Consider the following 21,205-nt stretch of genomic DNA (forward strand, 5'->3'; position numbering starts at 1 on the left):
CTCAACCATCCCAACCCCATGTCAGCCCAGGCTCTTCGTCATTGCGCCTTTTCTGACAGATTGAGCAAATAGTCACATACTTGAGGAGTAGTCAACATGCTGTTGAGGTATGCAGCCAAGCATCACACGGCGACCACTCGATGGTCGCCGTCCTACACAGAGGAGGCATGCTCCTTGGCCCGTCCGGGCCCTTCCGGGAAATTGCTTGATGCCGGCTTTGACAGGGATTCAACCCACCCGCGCTCGCCAACGTGGAGTTAGCGTCTGCTGAAAACTTGAGAGTGACAAGCCTAGTGGAAGAGCTGGGGATGAAGGCTGCCACAGATCCTTGCCGGGCCATCATCTCTGGGTCTCACGGCCTGGCTAGCTCGCTAGTGGAGGATCATCTCGAATTTTGGCCCACCGGCCTGAGCTCTGTAGCTTTGGCATAATACCACAGAGTTATCATATCTTCAGCACCCAACAGCACCCCCCAAGGAATCCCCCAAAGTGAGAAGTGATATCCCACCCTCAATCACTCGGCAGCCCAGGCTGCAACGAAATCTGTAAGTTTCAGTGCTGATTGGAGAAGACGGGAGATATCCCAGATGATCCCGGAGATCCGCCCTCGTTCGCAAGCTTTTCTCGAAGAGGGAATTGAAATCCGCATCTTGCGTGGCATTCCGCGTCGCACCCCCGATCCCGATTCCGAGTTGTATCCGGGGCAAGGACTGTCGTCAGTCGCCGGAACATCTCTGGGCACGGCCTCTCGATCCCGGGGGAACCACCACAAGTCCCGTGGAATCCCACTTACCGCCAGTACGGATATGGCACGGCTTTCAAGAGATATGAGACGTCTTAGCTAGTTAGTCTGGTTTAAAGATTGATAACGAGCACAGATTCGAGACCGGTCGATACCAAACAGTTATCTACCATGGAACTACCATGGGAATAACAAATCAGAGGGGAGAAATTGGGCCCCTAGGGCAGCAAGACACGCGGATCCGCCGGCCGGGCCACCCGTAGGAATGGCGATCCGTCAATCATCTAAACTCTCTTGACAGCCCCATCAGCAAGTCATACCAAGGGCATGGCGGTAGGTAGTCGGCAAAACGGTGAAGGCAGAGAGGCAGCCTTTGGCGGAAAACAGCGGTTTTGGGCGGATCAGAAAAAGCAAAGCTGAGTCCTGGACTGCAGATGATCTCTTCACTAGTTTTTGGTGCTGAACCGAAAACTCGAATGATTCTGTGAGACAGAAGACACTGTGACACTTTTTCATCCTCTCACACTAAGCCCTAATATGAAACTGTGAGAGGAAATGCTTGCTACCCAAGCCCGTAGATCACATCGGCTAGACTAGGGTTTGTGCAGTCCGTATTGGTCACGAGGGATGCAATCACTAGGAACCAAGGGCCAAGATCCTCGAAGCACATCCAGACTGCCCCCGCTTCCAGCTTGGGCCAAACTCTAATGAGGTTCTGTAGGGTACGCTACAAATTACCCCATGCTTCCAGACATCCCCAGTCAACTTCTGGATATCCCATGCAGCGACCCACGACGCCCATGCCTTATCAAACGGCACAGAAAACTTGTAATACTCTGTTTCCTATCCGTAATGGCGACATCTGAACGCAGGGCAAGGGAAAGCTTGGTCGCCACTCGCAACAACGGAGCCCCCGCAGATGTCGGGCTGCATGCCACACCTTCACCGGAATGACGAGAACTGAAATGATCTCCAATGCTTTGTCTTGAGCAGCCCTGGATGTCCAGGGGGTTTTCGCTCTGAGCTTGGACCATCTCCCAAGGATCCAACGACGATGCTACACTGCGGCACGACTATTTTGGTCTAGACACTGAAAGGCATCCTGCAAGCCTGACCGAGGATTTTCCACCTACATAATGAAAGCTTCACGCTAAAAGATGCGATGATGCCCCTTCTCTAAAGTATGGGTGTCAACGGATACGATTCAGCTACTAGGCCGAATCTCCTTCAGACCGCTACCTTCCTGATCTTTCTATTTGACGGTGTCATTTACAGACACACGCCCCCAATTCAAGCTAAAAAGTCACCTTGCCGTTTACGCATCTCTCTGCATCTTCAAGTCGCAACTTCTTCAACAAACGACGTACGCTTTGATTCCACTTCCATCATACCGGTGTAGTCTATCACAGAACTCCAGGTTATGGGCTTCGCCAATGCGCGCTTATAACATCCGCTCACCTTAGTTCGTTATTAGACGAACCGTCGGAGCCGAAACTCGGAAACATTCAACCCGAAAGAGGCGTCTCCCTCTGTTTAACTGGCCAGCCAACCTTCACCATCAGCAACCCAGAGGCATTGCCCGCGAGGAAAATGGAAATCACTGAACTTGTCAACAACAAGGAGCGCTTCCGTCGCTTCTACTGCAGTTGGAAGACCTGCGAGAAGGTAATGTCTATTGCTTCCCGGAACCCTCAGTGCGACCAGAAGGTTATCAATCTCTGAAGAGTATTATACTTACCTACGTATTCCCACAGGGATTCAACCGCAAGTCGGACCTTATCAGACATTTCCGAATCCATACCAATGAGCGGCCGTATCCATGCCCAGCACCTGGCTGCGAGAGGAGTTTCATCCAAAGAAGTGCATTGACTGTACATCTCCGTACGCACACTGGTGAAAAGCCATACGAGTGCCAATATCCTGGATGCTACAAACGGTTCGCAGATGTGAGTCAATCTTTGACATAATCAAGAATGGGATTTTGACTCTAACGATCTCAAGTCGTCGAGTTTCTCGCGTCATCGTCGGGTGCATTTAGGCAAGCGTCCGTATACATGCGCTATTGAAACCTGTCGTAAGAGGTGAGTAATAACCTTCGACTTCCGCAACCATATGGACACCAGCTAATAGGGAATCAGTTTCTGTCGCAAGGTGGCTTTGATCCAACATCACAAGATCTACCACGATTCGACGTCCGGGGAGGAATCCGACGCGTCTTTGGAGGAACTCACCAACACTTCGAAAGACGACAGCCCCATGACGAGTCCGATTTCAATGCCAGAGCATGTTGATAACGATACGACGAGCCCCACGCAAACGATAGCGGACCGTCAATCTTCCCCTGACTACATGCATCACACGACACGCCAGCTCAATAAATCGAATGAGCTGTTTTACGAGAGCCAAGCCAGTGAGCAATTGGCATTCCCGACCATCCAACCGGAGTACGAGTACGAAGAGCCACAGGGCTTCTATCAGGACCCTCTCTACTCGAGCTGCAATGAGGATGTCGTATATCAACGGTCAAATCCCTCCTGGAACTTCTATCCGTCTCCACAGTATTCAACCTGCGGGTGCAACCCACATCCAGCAAATGTACCTTGGAGTCCGGCGGTCTTGGCTGGCAACGCAGAGGTCGGCAACGGGACTGGATACCTGCTTGCGCAAGATCATGCGCCTTCCATGGTCGGCTTCCCTCCAGCTATTATACCACGCCATGCCCAGAATATTCAGGAGGCGGAGTGGCCGAGAGGTCAGGTGTGGTACAACGACGGGATGCAAATGTCTCCCGAGTTTGGCCCGACCAGAATGACAGACTCTTACAGATTCGACTGAATCATACATAATAATTCGCGAGCCAGTCACGCATGGGTTTTTGGTCGGTGGTCATAGCACAAAGTGCGCTGCTTTTCACACACTTGATTTATATGAGCGAACTGTTCCATCTTAGAGCACAAATCTATCTATGTAATAATCGAAAAAGCAACAAAAGAAAACAAAGAATCATATATGCGAACCGGTCTATCTCTTTGCGCCTTAAGGTGATGTCAGAATGCCATTCAAACTCGGCTGATCTTGAAGCCGCCTGGAACCCTGTACTGGAAGAAGCCCTCGGGGTCATACTCCTCCGCAACTTTTCGGATGTGCTCCACATTGGCTTTTCCGTAACTTCCAATTGCATCTTGCCTAGAGTCCGCATAGGGAAGGTATCTGAGCTCAGTGTCGCTACCAACTGACTTTGAGAAGTCTTCAATTCTCTTGTTTGCGGCTGCAACGTGCTGATAAACCCGCGGGAAGAGCTCTTCGCTGTTTGATCCTAGTAGAGTCACTCCCATGATGAAAAGAACCTTGTTGCGCGAGTCTCGCTCGAGTCCGAGCATGTTGCCCCCCTTCTGCACGCCAATATCGGCAAAGTATGACGGGATTGGCTGGAAGTCGAGAATCGTGGTAAAGTTCTTTGGTCCGAGGAGAGCCTTCATGTCTGCGACGAGGCCCTCATGCTGTTCGATGCAGTACCGCAGGACTCTTGGATCGTTAACTGCGGTCAAAGCCCCAGCTCCAGCGTTTCTAGGAGGAAAATCATCAGCAACTCTTGAATTCATATCAATGTGACTAGACGTATCCTGATCATTCAACTCACCGATTCTTGCCGGACAGCGCGGTACTGTTAGCAGCCTCGACAAGCGTCACCGACTTCTCCATAGTCGGTGCTGACGTCGGGATGCGGTCGAAGGCGTCGAATGCTGTACTGTTGGCCTTGTTCATGGTGTTGACCTTAGTCGCCCTCCAAATGCTGGCTTCAGTTTCTGGATCGTAAGTGACGACAAGGAGCACCGCATTGTCCTGGAACGACCGGTCCAAATCGGTGAAACCAGCAACCGCATCCACGAGCTCACCGGCGTGCTCTCTGCTAAAGGTCTTCGTCTCCATGTGCAAGTTCTCAGCCGGAAACGCTGCGAGATCGAAGCGAGTGACGATACCGAAGTTGCTGCTGCCTCCCTTCAGAGCCCGCCATAGGTCCGAATTAGCCGACGCGTTGGCATTGACGATCTCCCCGCTCGCTAGGACCACCTCGTAGTTGACGACACTGTCACAGGCGAAGCCCGTACGCGCCGTGTACCACGAGATGCCACCGCCGAGAAGAAGTCCACCCACGCCTACGACAGATTCTCTTCCGCCCGTCACCAAGACTCCGTCCTTTTCTAACGCGGCGTACACAGCACCCCATCGCGCCCCGGTCCCGACGTGTGCGACGTTGGTATCTGCGTCGTACGTGGTGGTGTTGAGGTGGGTCAAGTCGATGGTCACACCGTCGACAATGTTGTTCTGATTATCACCCCCGTGTCCGCCGCTGCGGATGGCCACATGCCAGTCTCCGGCACCATCACCGGCGGATTGAAGAGCGGTAAGAGTTTTGGAGACCTCAGCGGCGGTGCTCGGAAGAACGAAGCACCAAGGCTGTTTTCGGGTGGAGATAGCGTAAGAGCCGTTCTGAACGAGGGTTTGGTAGAGGGGAGAAGACGGAAAGTGAATGACGTGGGATAAGTTGGCGGCCACGAGGGCGTCACACTAAACACAGATTAGTCGAGGATGATCGGGGTGCTTTACTTGGGGAAGGGTTGCGGACTGCAGGGAAGCCAGAGGGGCCTTGGGTGCCGTTATTCGCCATCATTTGTTGCCCTTGCGCACCGCTAAACAGCAGTAGCAGTGTGGCAGTCGCAATGCCTGCTGACGATAGGGATAGGTGAGAAAGCATCATGATGAGTTCGAGAGCTTCTGGTATAAGAGGTTTGATTAAGGTGGAGTGAAGTTTGCTGTAAGTTGCATGAAGGCTTTCTTGTCCCAACTTACGGGAGAATGCTTTCTATTTATGATGATTCTATGAGTCTTGTGTCAATCCGAAATTGATATTGCCACCTACAATGTTATGAAGGAGGATCATCGTGAGCTTGCACAGCCATCTAGCAAGTTGGGATCTGCGCCCTGGACTGGTGAGCTAATCGCTCAAAAGGCCGTGATGACATATTGGCGCTATGAGTAGCCTTAGAGGAAAGATATGCTTTGATGCTTTCGAAATACCTCGACAAGCATCATATTCAAGTTATGTGTAGAAGGGCATTTTTACGCGTAATTTTGTTACTAGCTCACAACTAGCTCTTACTGCCACGTGTATTTAGGCTACATAGGCTTGAGGCTTTGTGCAGATCAAGAGAACTGAAGACTATTAAAGCTTACGTGCATCATCTAGTCTGCGGACTAACGTGTAGTTTACTCATCGTAGGCTCTTTCTACGACTATGATGCCAAGCTAGCTTTTCTTGAAGCCTGTAGTACTACAGGGTCTAGACGCAATCCTTCAGGATCCAAGAACGCCCCACGCCAAGCCTGCGAATTTACGCGTATTTCTAGAAGAGCACTTCACGAACCATTGCCAACGTCCGAAACACATAGAGCGAAAGAAATATTTCCTGATATCGAATATCGATAGAATGAGCTTCGGAATGTCTTCATATATAGAAAATTACCCACGTGCCCGCGTTATATGTAGAACTCGGCACTAGGCTATGGTGAGGCTTAACGAAATACGCGTATTTTTGTACACTCAGTCCATCGTATTGCAGAGACGTTCAGCAGAAGTAGTCAAGTCAAGGCTGTTCCCCCAGTCTCGGAACTAAAACCTCTTTAGAAAAAAAAAAGAGGCGACAAGAATAGGATTAATGGAGCTGTTGCGGAGGATCCAGTAGCTGCGTCGCCATAAGCGGCCGAACAAATTGCCGACATCATCCATTTATGATTTGTGACCTCATAAAAAGTACAAAGTCCTCACATGGATGGACTTTATTCGCCTTAGTCCTCCCTACGCGTCTCAAAAACGTCCCCGATCCTCATAATCTTCAGCCTTTCCCAGTCCAGAAACTGCGCATTATCCTTCCGCAACCTCTCCTCGACCTCCCCAGAGTTGGTCACATCGAAAAACGCTTGCGCCGCCTCCTCGTTCTTGAACCCAATTTCTACCACTGCGTCAGGCTCCTCTCCGGTGCTTTTCCCGATGAGGACAGTTGGCTCGTCCTTTGGCGATCGTTCAATGTACCGTCTCGAGTGCAGGGAGGGGAAACGGGATCCGGTGAGTTCTCGGGTGAGGGGTATGTGTATGTACTCGTAGTGATCTCTGAACTCAGCGTGTGTGATATCCTTTTTGCGGTAGAGAAAGAGGACCAGGCGATAATCCATTTTTTCGACGGTGATAGAAGAACAAATGGGCTGGGTGTGACGATCTCTAGGATTGATGTACCATGGGAATTGTATCCTATGCGACGTTGAGGTCTAAGGAAGATGTTGTTCAGTCAAAGGCTAGTTAGGCGGGACGAGAGGTCACTTGAGGACAGCGCTGAAGTTTAAAATAACGTCGATGTCACACAGTACACTCAAGGGTCCAGCTTGTTCTCGGTCCGAACACTGTCAGGTCCGAAGAACCACCAGGGCCTGTCGACACGTAGCTGAGAAGAGAATTTTCAACATCCAGGACCACAACTTTTTGGACAATAATTCAGATTCTCCTTACTCATTTGTCTTTCCAAAAGCTTGATTCTATCTGACGCCTCATCCAGCCGGCAAATATATACACCGTGGTCACTGCTTTGCCACGAGTCGCTCAAGGAATAAGCTTTCCAGGCATGCCGTGATCCGAGTCAGTGGCCGACGCACATTCTCGACATTGTAGTTTTGCTATCAAACATATCCACATCGTATGAAAAAGACTGTATCGTAGTTACTATCGAGTTTGAAGTATTATATGACATATGAGGTCATTGGACGCTTAATTTATACGAATGGTCAACAAGGACCTGGTACCGTAACTCCGAACCTGGTAATATGCAACGCCCTCATTAATCTTCCAAGCCAGATCTATACCAACGCCATTACTTCAAAGACAAGCCACAAAGATTTAGTTACGGTTGTTGACAGGAGGAACCTCAACGGAAGCGGGCTCGCCCTTCTCGATATCCTCGGCAACCTTCTTAGCAGAACCCTTGTTGCCGACGCTGTTGAGCCACTTGTCGAGCTTGTACTGATCGACGGCGCGGAAGCCTTTCACAGCAGGGGGCAGGACCTTGGTGCACTCGGTGAGCTGGTTGATATTGTTGACTCCCAGAAGAGAGAGGCGGATGTATTCACGAGCGTAGTCCTATTAGGCAAGCCATGTTAACACCTTACTTCCAGCGCACAAGTCACAGGGGGAGATCATCATACCTCGTTCCAGTGGTTCTGTCCGCCAGGGCCAGCAAACTCCTTGAACTCCTTGGCCGTCTCGGGGTGCTGGGAGATGGCAATGTCACTGGGGAACTTGAACACGCGAGGCGGCGAGTTGGAGCTGAGCGTCTCCTTGTAGTAGAGCACGTCCCAGACGCCGGGTGTGCTGTCCTGGGGGTCACCAGCGCGGGTGGTGTTGACAAAGTTCTGCTGGCTGGTGGTGTGCGCGCCGAGCAGGGCGACGAGACCGTGCGGGCCGATGGTCTTGTCGCGGAAGAGCTGGATGAGCTGGTCGGCCGGCTGGAAGGGGCTCGGGAGGAGGCCATCGGGGGAGCCGTTGGCGCTGTCCTTGCGGCCGACGTAGGACTTGATGCGCGGGCCGAGAGGGCAGACTACTGTTGCGACATTTGCACCCATCTATTTGTATGCTTGGTTAGCAATGATCTGCTTCAAAGTAAGGAAGTATGGTGTTGATCAGTGTCTGGGAACGTACCTGGATGAAGTCGCCCATGCCAATGTCCCAGCCCATGCCCTTATACTTGCCGTATAACTCCTTGAACTTGACAGCAACATCCTGCAGACCGCGGTTCTCGAAGCGGTCAATCTCTCCAGGGGCAAGGAGGATACTGCCATCAGCGCCCCCACCCTGTGACGCCGTAGCCTTGGACCACGTCCCGGCGTCGTGGAAGCCGAGGCGGACGGCGGCGCGGGCCAGACCCGTGCAGCGGCCCGATTTGCCGGCCATGAACTGGTACATGTCGTCGGCTACGTAGCGCCAGACGCAGCAGGTGTCCTTTTTGCACTTGTCCGAAGTCAGGTCGGGGACCTTGCTGTATCTGTCGTTGGACTCTGGGTCGCCTTTGCCCTGAAGCATCCTCTTGATGTCCTTGCCGACGGGGGTGAGGTCCTTGTCTTTGAGGGTGACGAGGTCACCGAGGAGCTCGTTGGAGTCGCCGGCGTCGCTTTTGCGGGCCATGATTTCAGCCATTTGCTCTCCCATGCCTGGGTAGCCCATGGTCCCTGGGAGAGACACTAGGGCTAGGGAGGTGGCGAGGACGGATGTGAGATGCATGATGATGATGATGATAGTTTCTTGGATATCGACGGAAGCGAATGTGCTGAATTAGAGAATGGAATTGAAGTTGAAATAGCGAATGACAATGACACTAAAGGTCGTTGGAAAGAAGGGAAAGGGATAGAGAGGAAATGACTTGATGGAGAGGAGATGATGCTGGAGATGGAAGCCGGACATCATGGCCTTATATCATCTTCGTTCGTTTCTTGGCAAGGAGCCATCCATCACAGCATGGTCTGCTAGAACTAGGCTTGTCCAGCTTTCTTCCATGAGGCTCCCGGACGTTTACTCTCTCCAAAAGAGGGCTCGCCTTCTTAGCGTGCATGGCTCCTTCGGGACAAGCCCTCTGGTGTGAGAGTCTAAACAGATACCGACAACCTCTAGTCAGATCTCACGACACGAGTAGCTCGATGCCTCGGATCCCGGGTACCTGTCGTCAACTCTCCAGACGCCTGCGCTGCTGTGCCAGCTTGGCCCTGTGGCGTGTGATACTCAGCCCTTTGGGAGGAGGATCGAGGGAACAGAAAAGCATGCCACCCCGGACTTGAAGACGGGACAACGAAGGAACAAGAAACGCGATGCCTAGCATTTCTTAGGCCTAGCCTTGGGCCTCGGACGGCCCATCAGTGATCACCACCGCACCGTCCGCCACCGGCATCAGCAGATATTCCTCGATAATCATTCGCCGAAAAGGTGGTCGGTCTGACGGCACAGGGGAGGGAACCAGAGGACTGGAATAAGGACACCCACCCATGCACCGGAGCTGTAATGCACGCTAAGCCGGCTCTAACAATAGACTCACATACATGTGGCATATGGAAAAAGCATCTACAAGTACAGATGCGGTGCGCCCCACCCCGAGGTGTAAGTCCGTGGTCCCCGCGTCCACCGGCCGTGTCACGGTGCGCAGACTCGCCGGTGACAGGGGGCGTTGACCTCTCGTATCGCATGGCACTAGACACAATGGGAAACGCCATGCCAAGAACGACGGTGTGGGATTGGATGGTGAGCGTTTAAGCTTCTTGTGTTGGTACACGGCGCCAAAACAGAAAGACGGAGCTAGATCGCCAGGGCAAAAGGGGCCTTTCCTTGTACTGCGTACTCTGGAAGAGCTAAGAGAAGGAAGAACAAGCTTGAAGAGAAAGAAGGTTGTTCGTGAAAGCCGTCAGACCATGGCAGAAACAAGCTAGGCACGACAGTAACAGACAGACCCGAGAGGCCGTTGCCTAGGCTGCGATGGGCGGTGCGTCGCGACTCGCGTGGCGCCGTCCGCTGAGCCAAGATCAACAGCTTGCTGGACTTGGTTTCCCAAGGCCGCTCCGTGTTGTCGTCTCGCTCTCACCCATTCATTCCTTCTCCTTTCCCGCTTGACGCTATTGAGCGCCGCAAATGCGCTGGCAGGTCGGTCTGCGGTTCTTCGATCCTTACCTTTACCTTTCTCCTGATTGGGACGAGGTCCCTGAAGAGGCGATATCCGATGTTGGTCGGTGAACCGACCGCTCGGATGAAAATGTCAGTTCTGCACATATACGAGCATCTGCAAGTCGCCCATCGTTATATGCTCAATACCCCTCTCTCCATCCCCCACTGGCTAAGCGAGAGGGATTGAGCACTGAGCAGAATGAGGCACCTGAGAGTCTGTGTTTCTTCCCTTCTCGTCAGTCGCCCGAGTTGTTGGCCTGGTGCTACCGCGCCACGAGGGAATCGATGCCTCCCATCCATCAAATCCAGCACAGAAGCTTCCAGAGCACGGTGCCTCATGCTTGTTCAACCACTGCTGCGGCCCTGCGAAGGATCAAGCACGATTTCGGACGAGCCTTCATGCCCCCCCGCTCCCCCTCCCATCATATCGCGAGCCTTGTCGATGCAGGTACCGCTGCTGGCTTGAGTTTAGCTTGTTTGACTGGCGTTCGTTTCTATGCCGACCCGGTCTCGAGTTTGTTTTCACTTCAATCCAACCAGGTACGAGAGAGCTGTGTTCGTCTCTGAAGGATTCGTTTACGAGGGAACTCTCAAACGCAGTAGCGATGAAAATCGACATTCATGCGAACCATGGGATTCTGAGTTGTTCGGGTGAATGAAGTCTGGCCATGTTCATCAGAAGACATGAGAGGAGGGGAAAGAAAGTTTTGGTCAACTGGAAGAATGTGTCCCAATCGGGCCTGACCTATTTTCAGCTGTGGCGCACGGCAGTCCAGCCGCACCGTTTCCTGCTGACTTTGCCTTCATCTCATTACATAAGGTAAGAAAAAGGTCACTCACTCATCTTGAGTCGCCGCCCTCATCTAGACTCATTCGCTCACATCTTCTCTCCCATCTTCAGCCCACTGAGTGAGATAAGCTTACTTTTTTGACCCCAAGAATTAATTCTGCAGAGTGCTGCATATGCTGAGACGCGCTGGGAACCTAGCTATTGGGACGCATTGGCTTGGCTGCAGACGCAGCATCTCGAGCTGCGTCGCCGGACCATGAAGACTAACTAAGCCCCCCTTTTCTCACTGCCAAGCCCGCTACTATTGATCTTGCTAACTCGTTAGAGAGAATGAACGAGTTCAGCTGTCTAAAAGTCTCATGACAGACAGTTGACACTTGGGAGATCAGAGGCAAAATCTTTTACTGGAATGGTGACTGGAAAGTTTTGGGATACATTAGACTTGTAGACTTGGAGACTTTCTTTGGGGTCGCATTCATCGGCATCTGGAGAATGAAGCAAAAACACACCTCAACCCCGGCGTCGATCACGGGCAGGTTACATCCTTCTTTCACCCAACCCATGAAGCTAGGATGCATTTGGTCAATGCAAAATAGGTGAGTTACAGGTGGCGGTCAGCATCGGTGTCAGGGGCCAAGCAGGCCGGGCCATAAATGCAATATCGGGTTGGGAGCTTTCAGGTCAGGTCGGGTCAGGAAATATTCGTATTATCCCATTCGTACCGTTATTGACACATAGAAGAAGAAGAGCTGCTCAGTCTAGCCCAAGTACAAACAAGGGGAGGCGGCCAATGAGTTGGACCCCCCATGCCAAAAACAAAATTCATTACCAACCAAAAACTTTTCCTTTTTTTGCGGTTCGATGACAATCCGGGAATCTTCAGCTTCTTCACTCCTCATCGTCCTCCTCAGCAGCAGCCCCCTTCTTGGCCTTCGCCGCGGCAACCCACTCCTGCGCCTTGGCCATCACCTTATCCCGGCCCTTGGGGCTGATCTTCTCCTCCCAGTCGGCCCACCTCTTGAACCACTTCATCGCCTTCTTGGGCTTCAGGCCCTTGGCCTTGGTACCCCTCTCAAACACATCCCGGATCGCCGTGGCGTCCGGCTCCGCGGCCGCGATCTCGAGGTCCGCCAGCTGGTTCCACAGGTCGAACCGCTTCGGCCACGTCGCCAGGATTGTCTCGAACGTTGTGCGGCCGCGCTCCGCGTCGCCGTTGGGCGACTTGAACTCGAGGGCGCCAAAAGAGGCCATCAGCTGCGCTGTGTGACGCTCCTCGAGGGCTTGAGTCGCGCGGGGCAGGAGGGCACGCGCGCGGTCGGGCTCGTTCATCGTCACATGGAGGAAGTGGGCGTAGTTCTCCCACACCTTTGGTGACTTTGACTTGAACTTGGCGACCAGTGATTGGAAGACATCATCCGCTTGCTGTATGGATGTGTTAGTAACGTTTGACTTGAACGGGCTATTGGCACTGCTTACCTTGAGCTTTCCGGACTGAATGTAGATGCTGGCCAAACGCTCGTGAACCTCCTGCTCGTCGTTGTACTGGCAGGCGCGCTTGAAGACCTCCTCGGTGGAAGCCTTAGTGCCGTAAGCAACCTCCAAGTTGAGGTAGGCGATCCAGACGTTGAGCTTCTCAGTCTGCTCCCGGATGTTGATCGTTTTGATGGCACGTTCAGCAGTCTCGCGAGCCTTCGACAGCTCGCTGACCTTCATCTGCAGAGCCATATACTCGATCCACAGCTGGGATGAGTCGGGCTGACCCAGCAGGAGACGCTCGTAGTCGGTGGCGGTTTGCGGTCCGTGGGCATCAAGATCGGCTGTACGATCAATCTGGATTTCGCCACCCTTCTTCTTCTCCTTCTTTTCCGTCGTCTTTGACTTCTTTGATTTGGCCTTTGACTCGTTTTCTGAGTCGTCAAACGCGTCGCCAGTCCAGTCGTACTTGCCAGAGCTGAGACCCTTGCTAGCCGTTGCGTCTTCGTCCATATCCACGTCGCTGTCCTCATCCTCCTCTTCGTCGCCGTCTTCGTACTCTTCGTCTTCCTCATCGGACTCCTCAGAGTTGTCGGTACCGCGGATGGCAAGTTGAGCGCCGCCATCTCCCATCTCAACGTCAGAGTCCTCATCGCTCTCGAGATCAGCACCTCCGTCGACGTCCTCCATGTCGCTGTCCTCGTCGAAATAGCTAGGCTTCAAACCGAATGTGATGCGTCTCTTCTCCTCATCTATTGAGAGAATCTTGGCCTTTACCACATCGCCCTCGTTGTAAAGCTTGCGGGCATCCTCAACGGGCTTCTCAGCCATCTGACTGCGATGGCATAGGCCGCTGACGTTGAGAGAGTTATCCACCACGATGAACGCACCAAACTCCTCGACCTTGCGAACCTTTCCGGTGACGACCTGGCCTTCCTTGACGTCCTTGTACGTCACAGGGGGCGTGTAGTCGTTCTCAACCACAGAGGCCTTGAGACTAAGCTCGACTTGGCTGGTAGCGGCGTCGACGTTGATCACTCGGCCCTTCACCAGTTGATCAACTTGGAAGTTGCCCTTCCAGTCTTTGATGTAACGATCAGACAAGTTGCCGATCTTGACCAAAGCAGAGACGGTACCTCCAAGTTGCACAAAGACACCCTTGTCAGTCACGTTTTTCACAAAACCACGGATAATGTCTCCAGAGGCGATCTGAGACACCCGGGTGATTTCACGATCCGCGATAGGAGAGGTGGAACTGAGGATGCGGGAGGGTCTGGTTGACAATCTTAGTCTCTTGTCGCTCTTGTCGACCTCCACCACGGAGACGCGGATGATTTCGCCCTTGTTGTACTTGAGCGTGTTGGCTTGGTCGTAGTCATCACACAGATCGACCAAGTGAACCGGTCCAGAAACAGACTCGCTAAGCTTGATCATGACGGAGCGATCATTGATCTTGGTCACTCTTCCGGGGAGAGCCACGTTCCTCTTGAGGGAGTCCCAAGTGACCTCAGTGGAGCCGGTGGATGATCGAGCTGACAGGTCCAGGTGTCCCTTCTCAGCATCGACCGAGACTACGCGCACCTTGAGAGCAGAACCAATGGGGAAGTGCTTCTCAAGATTGCCAGCATGAGAGAGGTCGTCGGAAACGTCCATGATGCCGATTCTGCCGCGAACCGTGGGTGAGATGTTTACCCACAAGCAGTTCTTGCCGTGGTTGTTGACAAAGGCGACGTGGGAAGAGCCAACCTTGATCGTGTCGTAGGAAAGAAGTTCGACGTCCTCGGTCTCCAGGTCGCTCTCCTTGGCAGAGAATTCGATGACGGAGTGTGTGGAACGGTGGGAGAAAGGCAGGAAACGGTAGTTCTTGGAATCGTGAATACCGATAGCACGCACGCGGATGATCTCGTTCGCCTTGACCTTTTGCAGAGGGTTCTTGCGATTGGTGATGTCCTCCCACTTGTCAAAGAACTGTGAAACGTCGATACGGCCCTGAATGTTGTCGGCAACCCTGACGTTCAGCTGCGTGTTCTTGACGGACGTGACCTGGGCATTGAGAATAGTGCCGAGTGCGACATCGTCGACTGTCTTGATGCTGTCGTCGACAGAGTTAATGGCTGACTCTGATACCGTGGGAGCAGGCCCATCCGCCGAGGCTGGTGCAACAATGATGCGGTTCTGCTCGGGGTTGGAGGACACAATCTTGACCTCGATGCTCTGGTGCTTGCGCATGCCGAATGCCTCCTTGTCTTGCACATCCTTTGGCAACTTGCTCTTGGGGAGGATGGCGGTGACATTGCCACCAAATTGAACGTAAACGGCGTGAGGACCAATCTCCCGGACATAAGCGGGCGCAACGGCACCGGATGTCGCATCCTCAACGCTTGTCAGAAGCTTGCCGTTCTTGCTGGCTTCAATGAAGCTGGGCTTCTGGGTAAGGATAACAGCACGTCTCAGCTCGTTCTTGTCCAAAACCATGAGATCCGTAAGAGTGTTGCCGACATTGATGCGCTTAAGAGCGGCCTGGGTCTTGCTAGCAGACTTATCCGAGAGGTGACCAGTGCGGATGATGGCCTTGAGACCACTCTCCTCAAGATCGACGTAGACCTCATCTTCCGTCTTCTGGCTGACCTTGGCAGAGACGATGTCGCCGACCTTCAGTGCCTTAAGCGCTGCCTGCTTATCGAGACCGAAAGCCGAAGGGTCCTTGCATGAAACAATCATCCTGCGGTCCTCGGGGGTCACGCTGAGGACGTGAACACTGACAACCTGGCCAGTGCGGAAGTGATCTCTAGGGTCCTTGATGTAGGCCTCGCTCATCTGTGACACTGGCAGGAACCCTCTGACACCGCCAAAGAACTCGAGCTGGGCACCGGCGGAACCAATCTCAGTGATCGTTCCCGGAGTCTGCAGACCGACCTGAACCTCCTCGAGGTTCTTAATGATCGGTGCATCTGAGTTGACCAAAGTCTTCTTCAAGGTAAGGCGAAGCTGGCGCTTTCGTGGACGCACTGAAAGCACTCTCGCCTTGACAGTGGCCCCCTCCCTGAACTTCTTCTCGGGGTGCTGGAGCTTAACGTCGGCGAAATGTGATTCATGCACGTAACCACTGATGCCCTCAGCCAGCTTCACGATCAAGCCACTAATGCCGTTCTCGCCGATAATGACCTTCTCGATCTTGCCAGAAACGACCTCTCCAACGGGAACATCCTCAAGGCGGATGAAAGGCTGGTCAAGGATGGTTTGCTCAAATGACAGCAAGAACATGGCATCCAGAGGGCTGTATCCGACGACTCTGCCGCGGTGTGTTGAGCCAACCTTGCGAGGGCCACTGCCTTCGTACAGTGCGTCGACCTTGCCATCCTTGACGCGAGAAATGTGAACGAAACCGGAAATGCCAGGAACCCCAGTGTCAACGTAGAGACCGATCTCAGGCTCGACATGGCGCACAGTGCACTCCTCCACAAATGAAGCAATGGGAAGTAGGTCAAGAGGAGCCTTGGCTCTGCTGCCTTTGCCGGACAACTTGGGCTGTAGAGAGACGATGTGCGGTAGTAGAGACATACCGAGCTTGGGCTCTCGCGCAGCAGGGAAGTTGCAAATAATTCTGGCCTTGACGCGGCTGCCCACTTTGTACTTGGCTTCCAAGTCAACTCCATCGGGACCAACACCTGAGTGAATCAAATCGGCGGTAACCGGCAAGTGGCCAAGGAGCTTTCCCTGCAGACCTCTGCTAGTCACCTCGGTGAGCAGAACATCGGCCAAGGAACCAGGCAAGAAGGAGTTGATTGTCGGAGCGCTCGATGCCACGAGGGAGGTGTTGCCCAGCTTCAGAGGATCGGTTGAGAGCTGGACAATGATGCCTGTAACGGCCTTCACGACGCACAGGCAGACGGCGCCTGGTCGCAAGCTTGCCTCATCCATGTCGGGACCGACTTCCTTCTTAGCCAAGAAACCCTTCAGATCACCCTCAATACCCAAGTCCATCTCGTAACCGTGATCCTGAACGCTGGTGACTGATGCCATAAGGGTTGTGTATCCGACGACCTCGTCACTAGAAATGCCAGTGTTGGCATCGGTAGGCCGAAGGGAGAGCTCGATGCGGCGTTTGGGCTTGCCGGTGCCGGACTCGTCTGCGGTCGACTGAACTTGTGCGCGAACGTACTGGCCGACCTTGAACATGGACTTGAGGTCAATGCCCTCATCGTCTTCGTCCTCCTCGTCGTCTTCGCTTTCGTCGGCAGCGTCTTTCTCGAGCTTGGAGTTAATTGTGTCCGAGATCGCAGCGATCGAGACGGTTCCTGTAAGGTTGTTCGGCAGCGCGATTGTCAGTTGAACCGGGTCGATATGGCTAATCTGACCAAGCACCAAAGAGCCCTTCACCAATCGCTTTTTACTGTGTTAGCTACGTTTGCTCCAATGGGGACAGAAATGCCATACCTTGAAGTTGAGACCCTCAATCTTGACTGCATCCTCATCTCTTGCAGGTTTTGTATCCTTGGTATCCTTTGCTTTCCTTCTCTTCTCTTTCTTTGCCTTTCCCTTGACATTCGTGTCGAACAATTCGGCCTCTTCCTTTGCGGCGTCTGCCTTTGCCTCCATGGTGATCTGCTTCTGCTCGAGGGGCGTAAGAACGCTTCCGCCTCCACGGGGGAACAAAGCCTCTTCGTCCTTGAGCAGTGCTGAGACTGCAGGAGCCCGAGGTGCAGGAGCATCTTCAGTCGTCTTCCTGTCCTTCTTGTCCTTGCTGGGCGTATCGCGCTTCGACGGCCGAGAGACCTTGGAGGCCTTTGCCGCTTTTGACGGAGGAGTACCGCCGGGGGCATCCTTCCGTTTGAGAGAGCTCATGGTTGTGGTTGTGCCCGAAAGTCAGTTGCAATCGCTTGCAACAGTCCTGGACTCGATATTGAGATCGGAGAGGAAAGAAAAAAAAAAAGGCACAGGGACCTTTCTTTGCGAATACTCCACTCAAAACATTTTTTTCGCCTTTGGGCGCGGGATGCAAAGCGATAACGATAACGATAAGATGGAATGGCTTATCGGGCCCTCCACCAAAAAGCGGGCGACTGCAGGTGGGTGCTGGGGGGAATGATCATCAACAAAATGGAAGCCGAGGTGGCGGCCACCAGCGGGACAGGTACCTACCTTAATGTGCCTTATCTAATCAGCAGGGTGTCATTTGGAGGGGTTGCCCGCCTGCACCCGCCGCCAGACCACCCGACCCAAAGTACCATACCTTACTGTAAAGAGTACCTGAGTAGCGCTAGGTTCCGCCTGGACAGTGATCCCAGGTCGACCGCCAAACGTGGGCGCCACCATCCCAGGCAACTCATTCAACAACAACGGCCAGTTGCTGTCATCTTCCTACCAGCCTCCGACACTGATTTCTCAAAACGAATATGCGGCAGATTGACTTTCAATCTGTTCGCCCGAATTTCCCCCACGACTAAACCTTTCCTCCGCCATGTCTCCTCGAAAGCGCCAGCGTACCACTCCATCTGCGCCGAGCTCATCGAGCCCACCGCCTGCGGCAATTGCCCCTGCGATTCCAACGTCGGCTACGTCACAGGTCACGGCCGTCTCAGAACCCGCGAACCGCCCGACGCGAGAGATGCCTCTGATGAGGGATAGAAGCGGCAGCGAGACGAAGAACACACCACAGAACTCACAGAAACAGGTAGGTTTTCTATTACAGTGCACTGCAGGTTGTTGGGGCGCAAAGACTAAATTCAAGATGCAGGTCCGCAAAGCGCGCAGTTGGTACGGCTCTTGGCCACGCGTCCCAAAGACTTCCGCATCGACTCAACTGGCACGAGAAACCATCTTCGGAGGCACTTCGAAGCCCTCCAGTACTCCCGATTTTCGAAGATTTGACACCAAGAAGAGCATTGACTCGGCGAGTTTCGACGGCCCAGCCGATTCATCAGCATCATTACCACAGATACCCGAGGACGGCGCTGCGACGCCGGAAGGAGACGCAACGATCAAGAAGGACGGTGGTAGTGCTGCTAAAGCCCAGGCTCCATCGACAGAGACTAGTAAGGCAGTAGAGGGAATACCAGCGAAAGTCGACGATACGAGCAAGGCGATAGAAGAACCGCAAGCGCAAGGCGTCGAGCCACCGGCAGCCGCATCAAGTTGGTTTGGGTGGCTAGCACGGGCCCCAGTAACAGAAACACAGTCGTTCACGCCCGTCGAAGAGACACCAAAGGAAGCAGATCCTTTACCAGAGCCAGAGTCCCAGCAAGCACCACCAGCCGAGACACCATCCGCTGAGGCTCCCGCCGAAAACGCAGGGCCGAACCCGCCCTCATCGACAAACTCTTGGTTTGGCTTCTGGTACTCGAACGCTCCTGCGACAGAGAACCCTCCAGACTCAGATGCCCCGAAGCCAACCGAAAGCACTGAGATGCCAAAGGCACCCGAGGAGCCGGCGAAGCAGCCCGAAGACGTTGTCATGGAGGACGCACCACCACCAAAGCCAGAACCTGCTAAGACACCCTCAGCCGGTTCCACCTGGGCGTTCTGGTCTAGAGACACTCGCCCGAAAGCCGAAGGGAGCAAAAGCCAGACAGCACAGCCAGAATCAGGCGAGCTTGCGATCATTGGTCAGGGATCAGAAGCGCACCCAGAGCACACGGGAATCAGCGTCGAACAAGCACAATCAGACCGAGCAACGAAAGACGGGAAGAATGCCAAGAGCTCCAAAGATGCAAAGTCGTCCAAAAGTACCAAGGCGGGTACCGCGTCAGCACCATCAACGATTGGAAGAAAAAGTAAGAGAAACCGGCCTCAATCGATGGACCTAGACATACCATCTAGACCGGGGACACCGAATCGGCCGGAATCTGTGGCCTCATCGAAGGCTTCTTTGGCGGAAACTACACCCAAAGAACCACCCCTTAAACCAGGCACACCAAAGGCTAGCCCAAGCCAAGAAACACTTTCGAAAGCGACACCTCCGAATCTGCTCTTGCCATCATTTGGGAGTACCTATCGGATGAAAGACAACCCATCCATCATAAAACAAATCACCTCCCTGGTGCTTCGCACGCAGCAGCCCCCGGCGAATCATGTTTATAAGGTAAAGGAAACGCCAAAGATCAAGAAAGCTATCGCGATTGGCGTACACGGACTTTTCCCAGCGATGTACCTGAGACCCATGGTCGGCCAACCGACAGGAACATCATTACGATTTGCAAACCTCGGCGCTGAAGCCATCAGGAGATGGACTGATGCCCACGGATGTCCCGACTGCGAAATTGAAAAGGTCGCTTTGGAGGGTGACGGCAAGATTGCGGACAGAGTAGACAACTTGTGGAAGCTTCTTCTTAACTGGATCGAGCACATTCGCAACGCTGATCTCATTTTGGTCGCCAGTCACTCTCAAGGTGTGCCAGTAGGAGTCATGCTTGTGGCGAAGTTGATAGATCTGGGTATTATAACGAATGCCAAAATCGGCGTATGCGCAATGGGTGAGTCTTTGACAGTACTTTTCAGACACCCCGATCAAAGAATGATAACTGACGTGCGCAGCCGGAGTCTCGCTGGGTCCGTTCCCGGACTACAAGTCAAGTATGGGAATCCTTATGGGAGCCGCCAATGAGTTGTGGGAATTCTCAAACCCAGACAGCGAAATTTCGAAGAGATACGAGCACTCGCTCAAAGAAGTCCTCAAGTACGGTGCAAGAATCACATATATCGGCAGCATTGACGACCAGCTCGTGCCGATGGAGTCAGCAATCTACTCACCAGCATCTCATCCTTACATCTACCGCGCTGTGTTCATCGACGGCCGCATCCACGCGCCAGACTTGTGAGTGAATTTGCTGCCCTGCCATTCCATGCACACCACTAACACATTCACACAGCATCGCCCACCTCGTTGGTTTCGCCCTCAAACTCCGCAACCTAGGCGTGTCAGACCACGGACTGATAAGAGAACTCTCGACGCCGCTCGCAGGCAGCCTCTACTCGGGGGAAGGCCACTCGCGCCTCTACTACGACGACCAAGTCTACGACCTCGCACTCACCCACGCGCTCGAGACGTCCGACGTCCGGCCCAACGTGCCCGCCACCGTCGCCCATCGTCGCGACTCAACAGGTGCCGGAGCCGGGGCCTCTGTCGCGAACCCAAACCCTTACCATCTGCCCTGGATCATGCGCGGCCTGCTGGAGGAGGACTTTGTCCGTACGGAGCTGTCGTCTGAGACGGAGGAGCTGCTGAGGCAGTTTGATGACTGGAAGCCTGTTACGAAGGCACTCAAGGATGTCAAGTATCGGCTTGAGGCGATTCGATCGAAGCTTTGAAGACGATGGCGCGACTTGAGCATACACTTTGGGACTGAGATAGAACCCCTGATCTCCACACTATTGTCCATCCCTCACTTTTTTTTTCTTTGTCTTTTTTTGGGAGGAGTTTAGCGGCTACGTCCTGACGATATGGATTCATCGGC

The 21,205-nt window shown here is 53.4% G+C and overlaps 6 protein-coding genes across 6 annotated transcripts; 2 read left to right on the forward strand and 4 right to left on the reverse strand.

Moving 5' to 3' along the window:
* Positions 1 to 2,332: 2,332 nt before the first annotated feature.
* CABS01_08962 (uncharacterized protein) lies at positions 2,333 to 3,577 on the forward strand (the record flags this gene model as incomplete). Its single annotated transcript, XM_060542320.1, has 4 exons — positions 2,333 to 2,407; positions 2,497 to 2,688; positions 2,744 to 2,823; positions 2,881 to 3,577. The coding sequence occupies 4 exons, from the start codon at positions 2,333 to 2,335 to the stop codon at positions 3,575 to 3,577; spliced, it is 1,044 nt and encodes a 347-aa protein (XP_060400601.1).
* A 224-nt stretch (positions 3,578 to 3,801) lies between these two features.
* On the reverse strand, positions 3,802 to 5,501 carry CABS01_08963 (FAD binding domain-containing protein; the record flags this gene model as incomplete). Its single annotated transcript, XM_060542321.1, has 3 exons — positions 3,802 to 4,309; positions 4,383 to 5,311; positions 5,370 to 5,501. The coding sequence occupies 3 exons, from the start codon at positions 5,499 to 5,501 to the stop codon at positions 3,802 to 3,804; spliced, it is 1,569 nt and encodes a 522-aa protein (XP_060400602.1).
* A 1,087-nt stretch (positions 5,502 to 6,588) lies between these two features.
* CABS01_08964 (HypE protein) lies at positions 6,589 to 6,972 on the reverse strand (the record flags this gene model as incomplete). The annotated part of the gene is made up of 1 exon (XM_060542322.1): positions 6,589 to 6,972. One exon carries the CDS (start codon positions 6,970 to 6,972, stop codon positions 6,589 to 6,591), a length of 384 nt encoding a protein of 127 aa, XP_060400603.1.
* A 715-nt stretch (positions 6,973 to 7,687) lies between these two features.
* Positions 7,688 to 9,064, reverse strand: CABS01_08965 (peroxidase; the record flags this gene model as incomplete). Its single annotated transcript, XM_060542323.1, has 3 exons — positions 7,688 to 7,927; positions 7,993 to 8,409; positions 8,486 to 9,064. 3 exons carry the CDS (start codon positions 9,062 to 9,064, stop codon positions 7,688 to 7,690), a joined length of 1,236 nt encoding a protein of 411 aa, XP_060400604.1.
* A 3,103-nt stretch (positions 9,065 to 12,167) lies between these two features.
* On the reverse strand, positions 12,168 to 17,597 carry CABS01_08966 (S1 RNA binding domain-containing protein; the record flags this gene model as incomplete). The annotated part of the gene is made up of 3 exons (XM_060542324.1): positions 12,168 to 12,701; positions 12,756 to 17,138; positions 17,190 to 17,597. The coding sequence occupies 3 exons, from the start codon at positions 17,595 to 17,597 to the stop codon at positions 12,168 to 12,170; spliced, it is 5,325 nt and encodes a 1,774-aa protein (XP_060400605.1).
* A 616-nt stretch (positions 17,598 to 18,213) lies between these two features.
* Positions 18,214 to 21,059, forward strand: CABS01_08967 (uncharacterized protein; the record flags this gene model as incomplete). The annotated part of the gene is made up of 4 exons (XM_060542325.1): positions 18,214 to 18,426; positions 18,490 to 20,224; positions 20,286 to 20,565; positions 20,621 to 21,059. The coding sequence occupies 4 exons, from the start codon at positions 18,214 to 18,216 to the stop codon at positions 21,057 to 21,059; spliced, it is 2,667 nt and encodes an 888-aa protein (XP_060400606.1).
* Positions 21,060 to 21,205: the final 146 nt, after the last annotated feature.

The sequence above is a fragment of the Colletotrichum abscissum genome (genome assembly GCF_030869225.1).
Source record: "Colletotrichum abscissum strain IMI 504890 chromosome Unknown Scaffold_21.1, whole genome shotgun sequence".
NCBI lineage: Eukaryota > Fungi > Ascomycota > Sordariomycetes > Glomerellales > Glomerellaceae > Colletotrichum > Colletotrichum abscissum.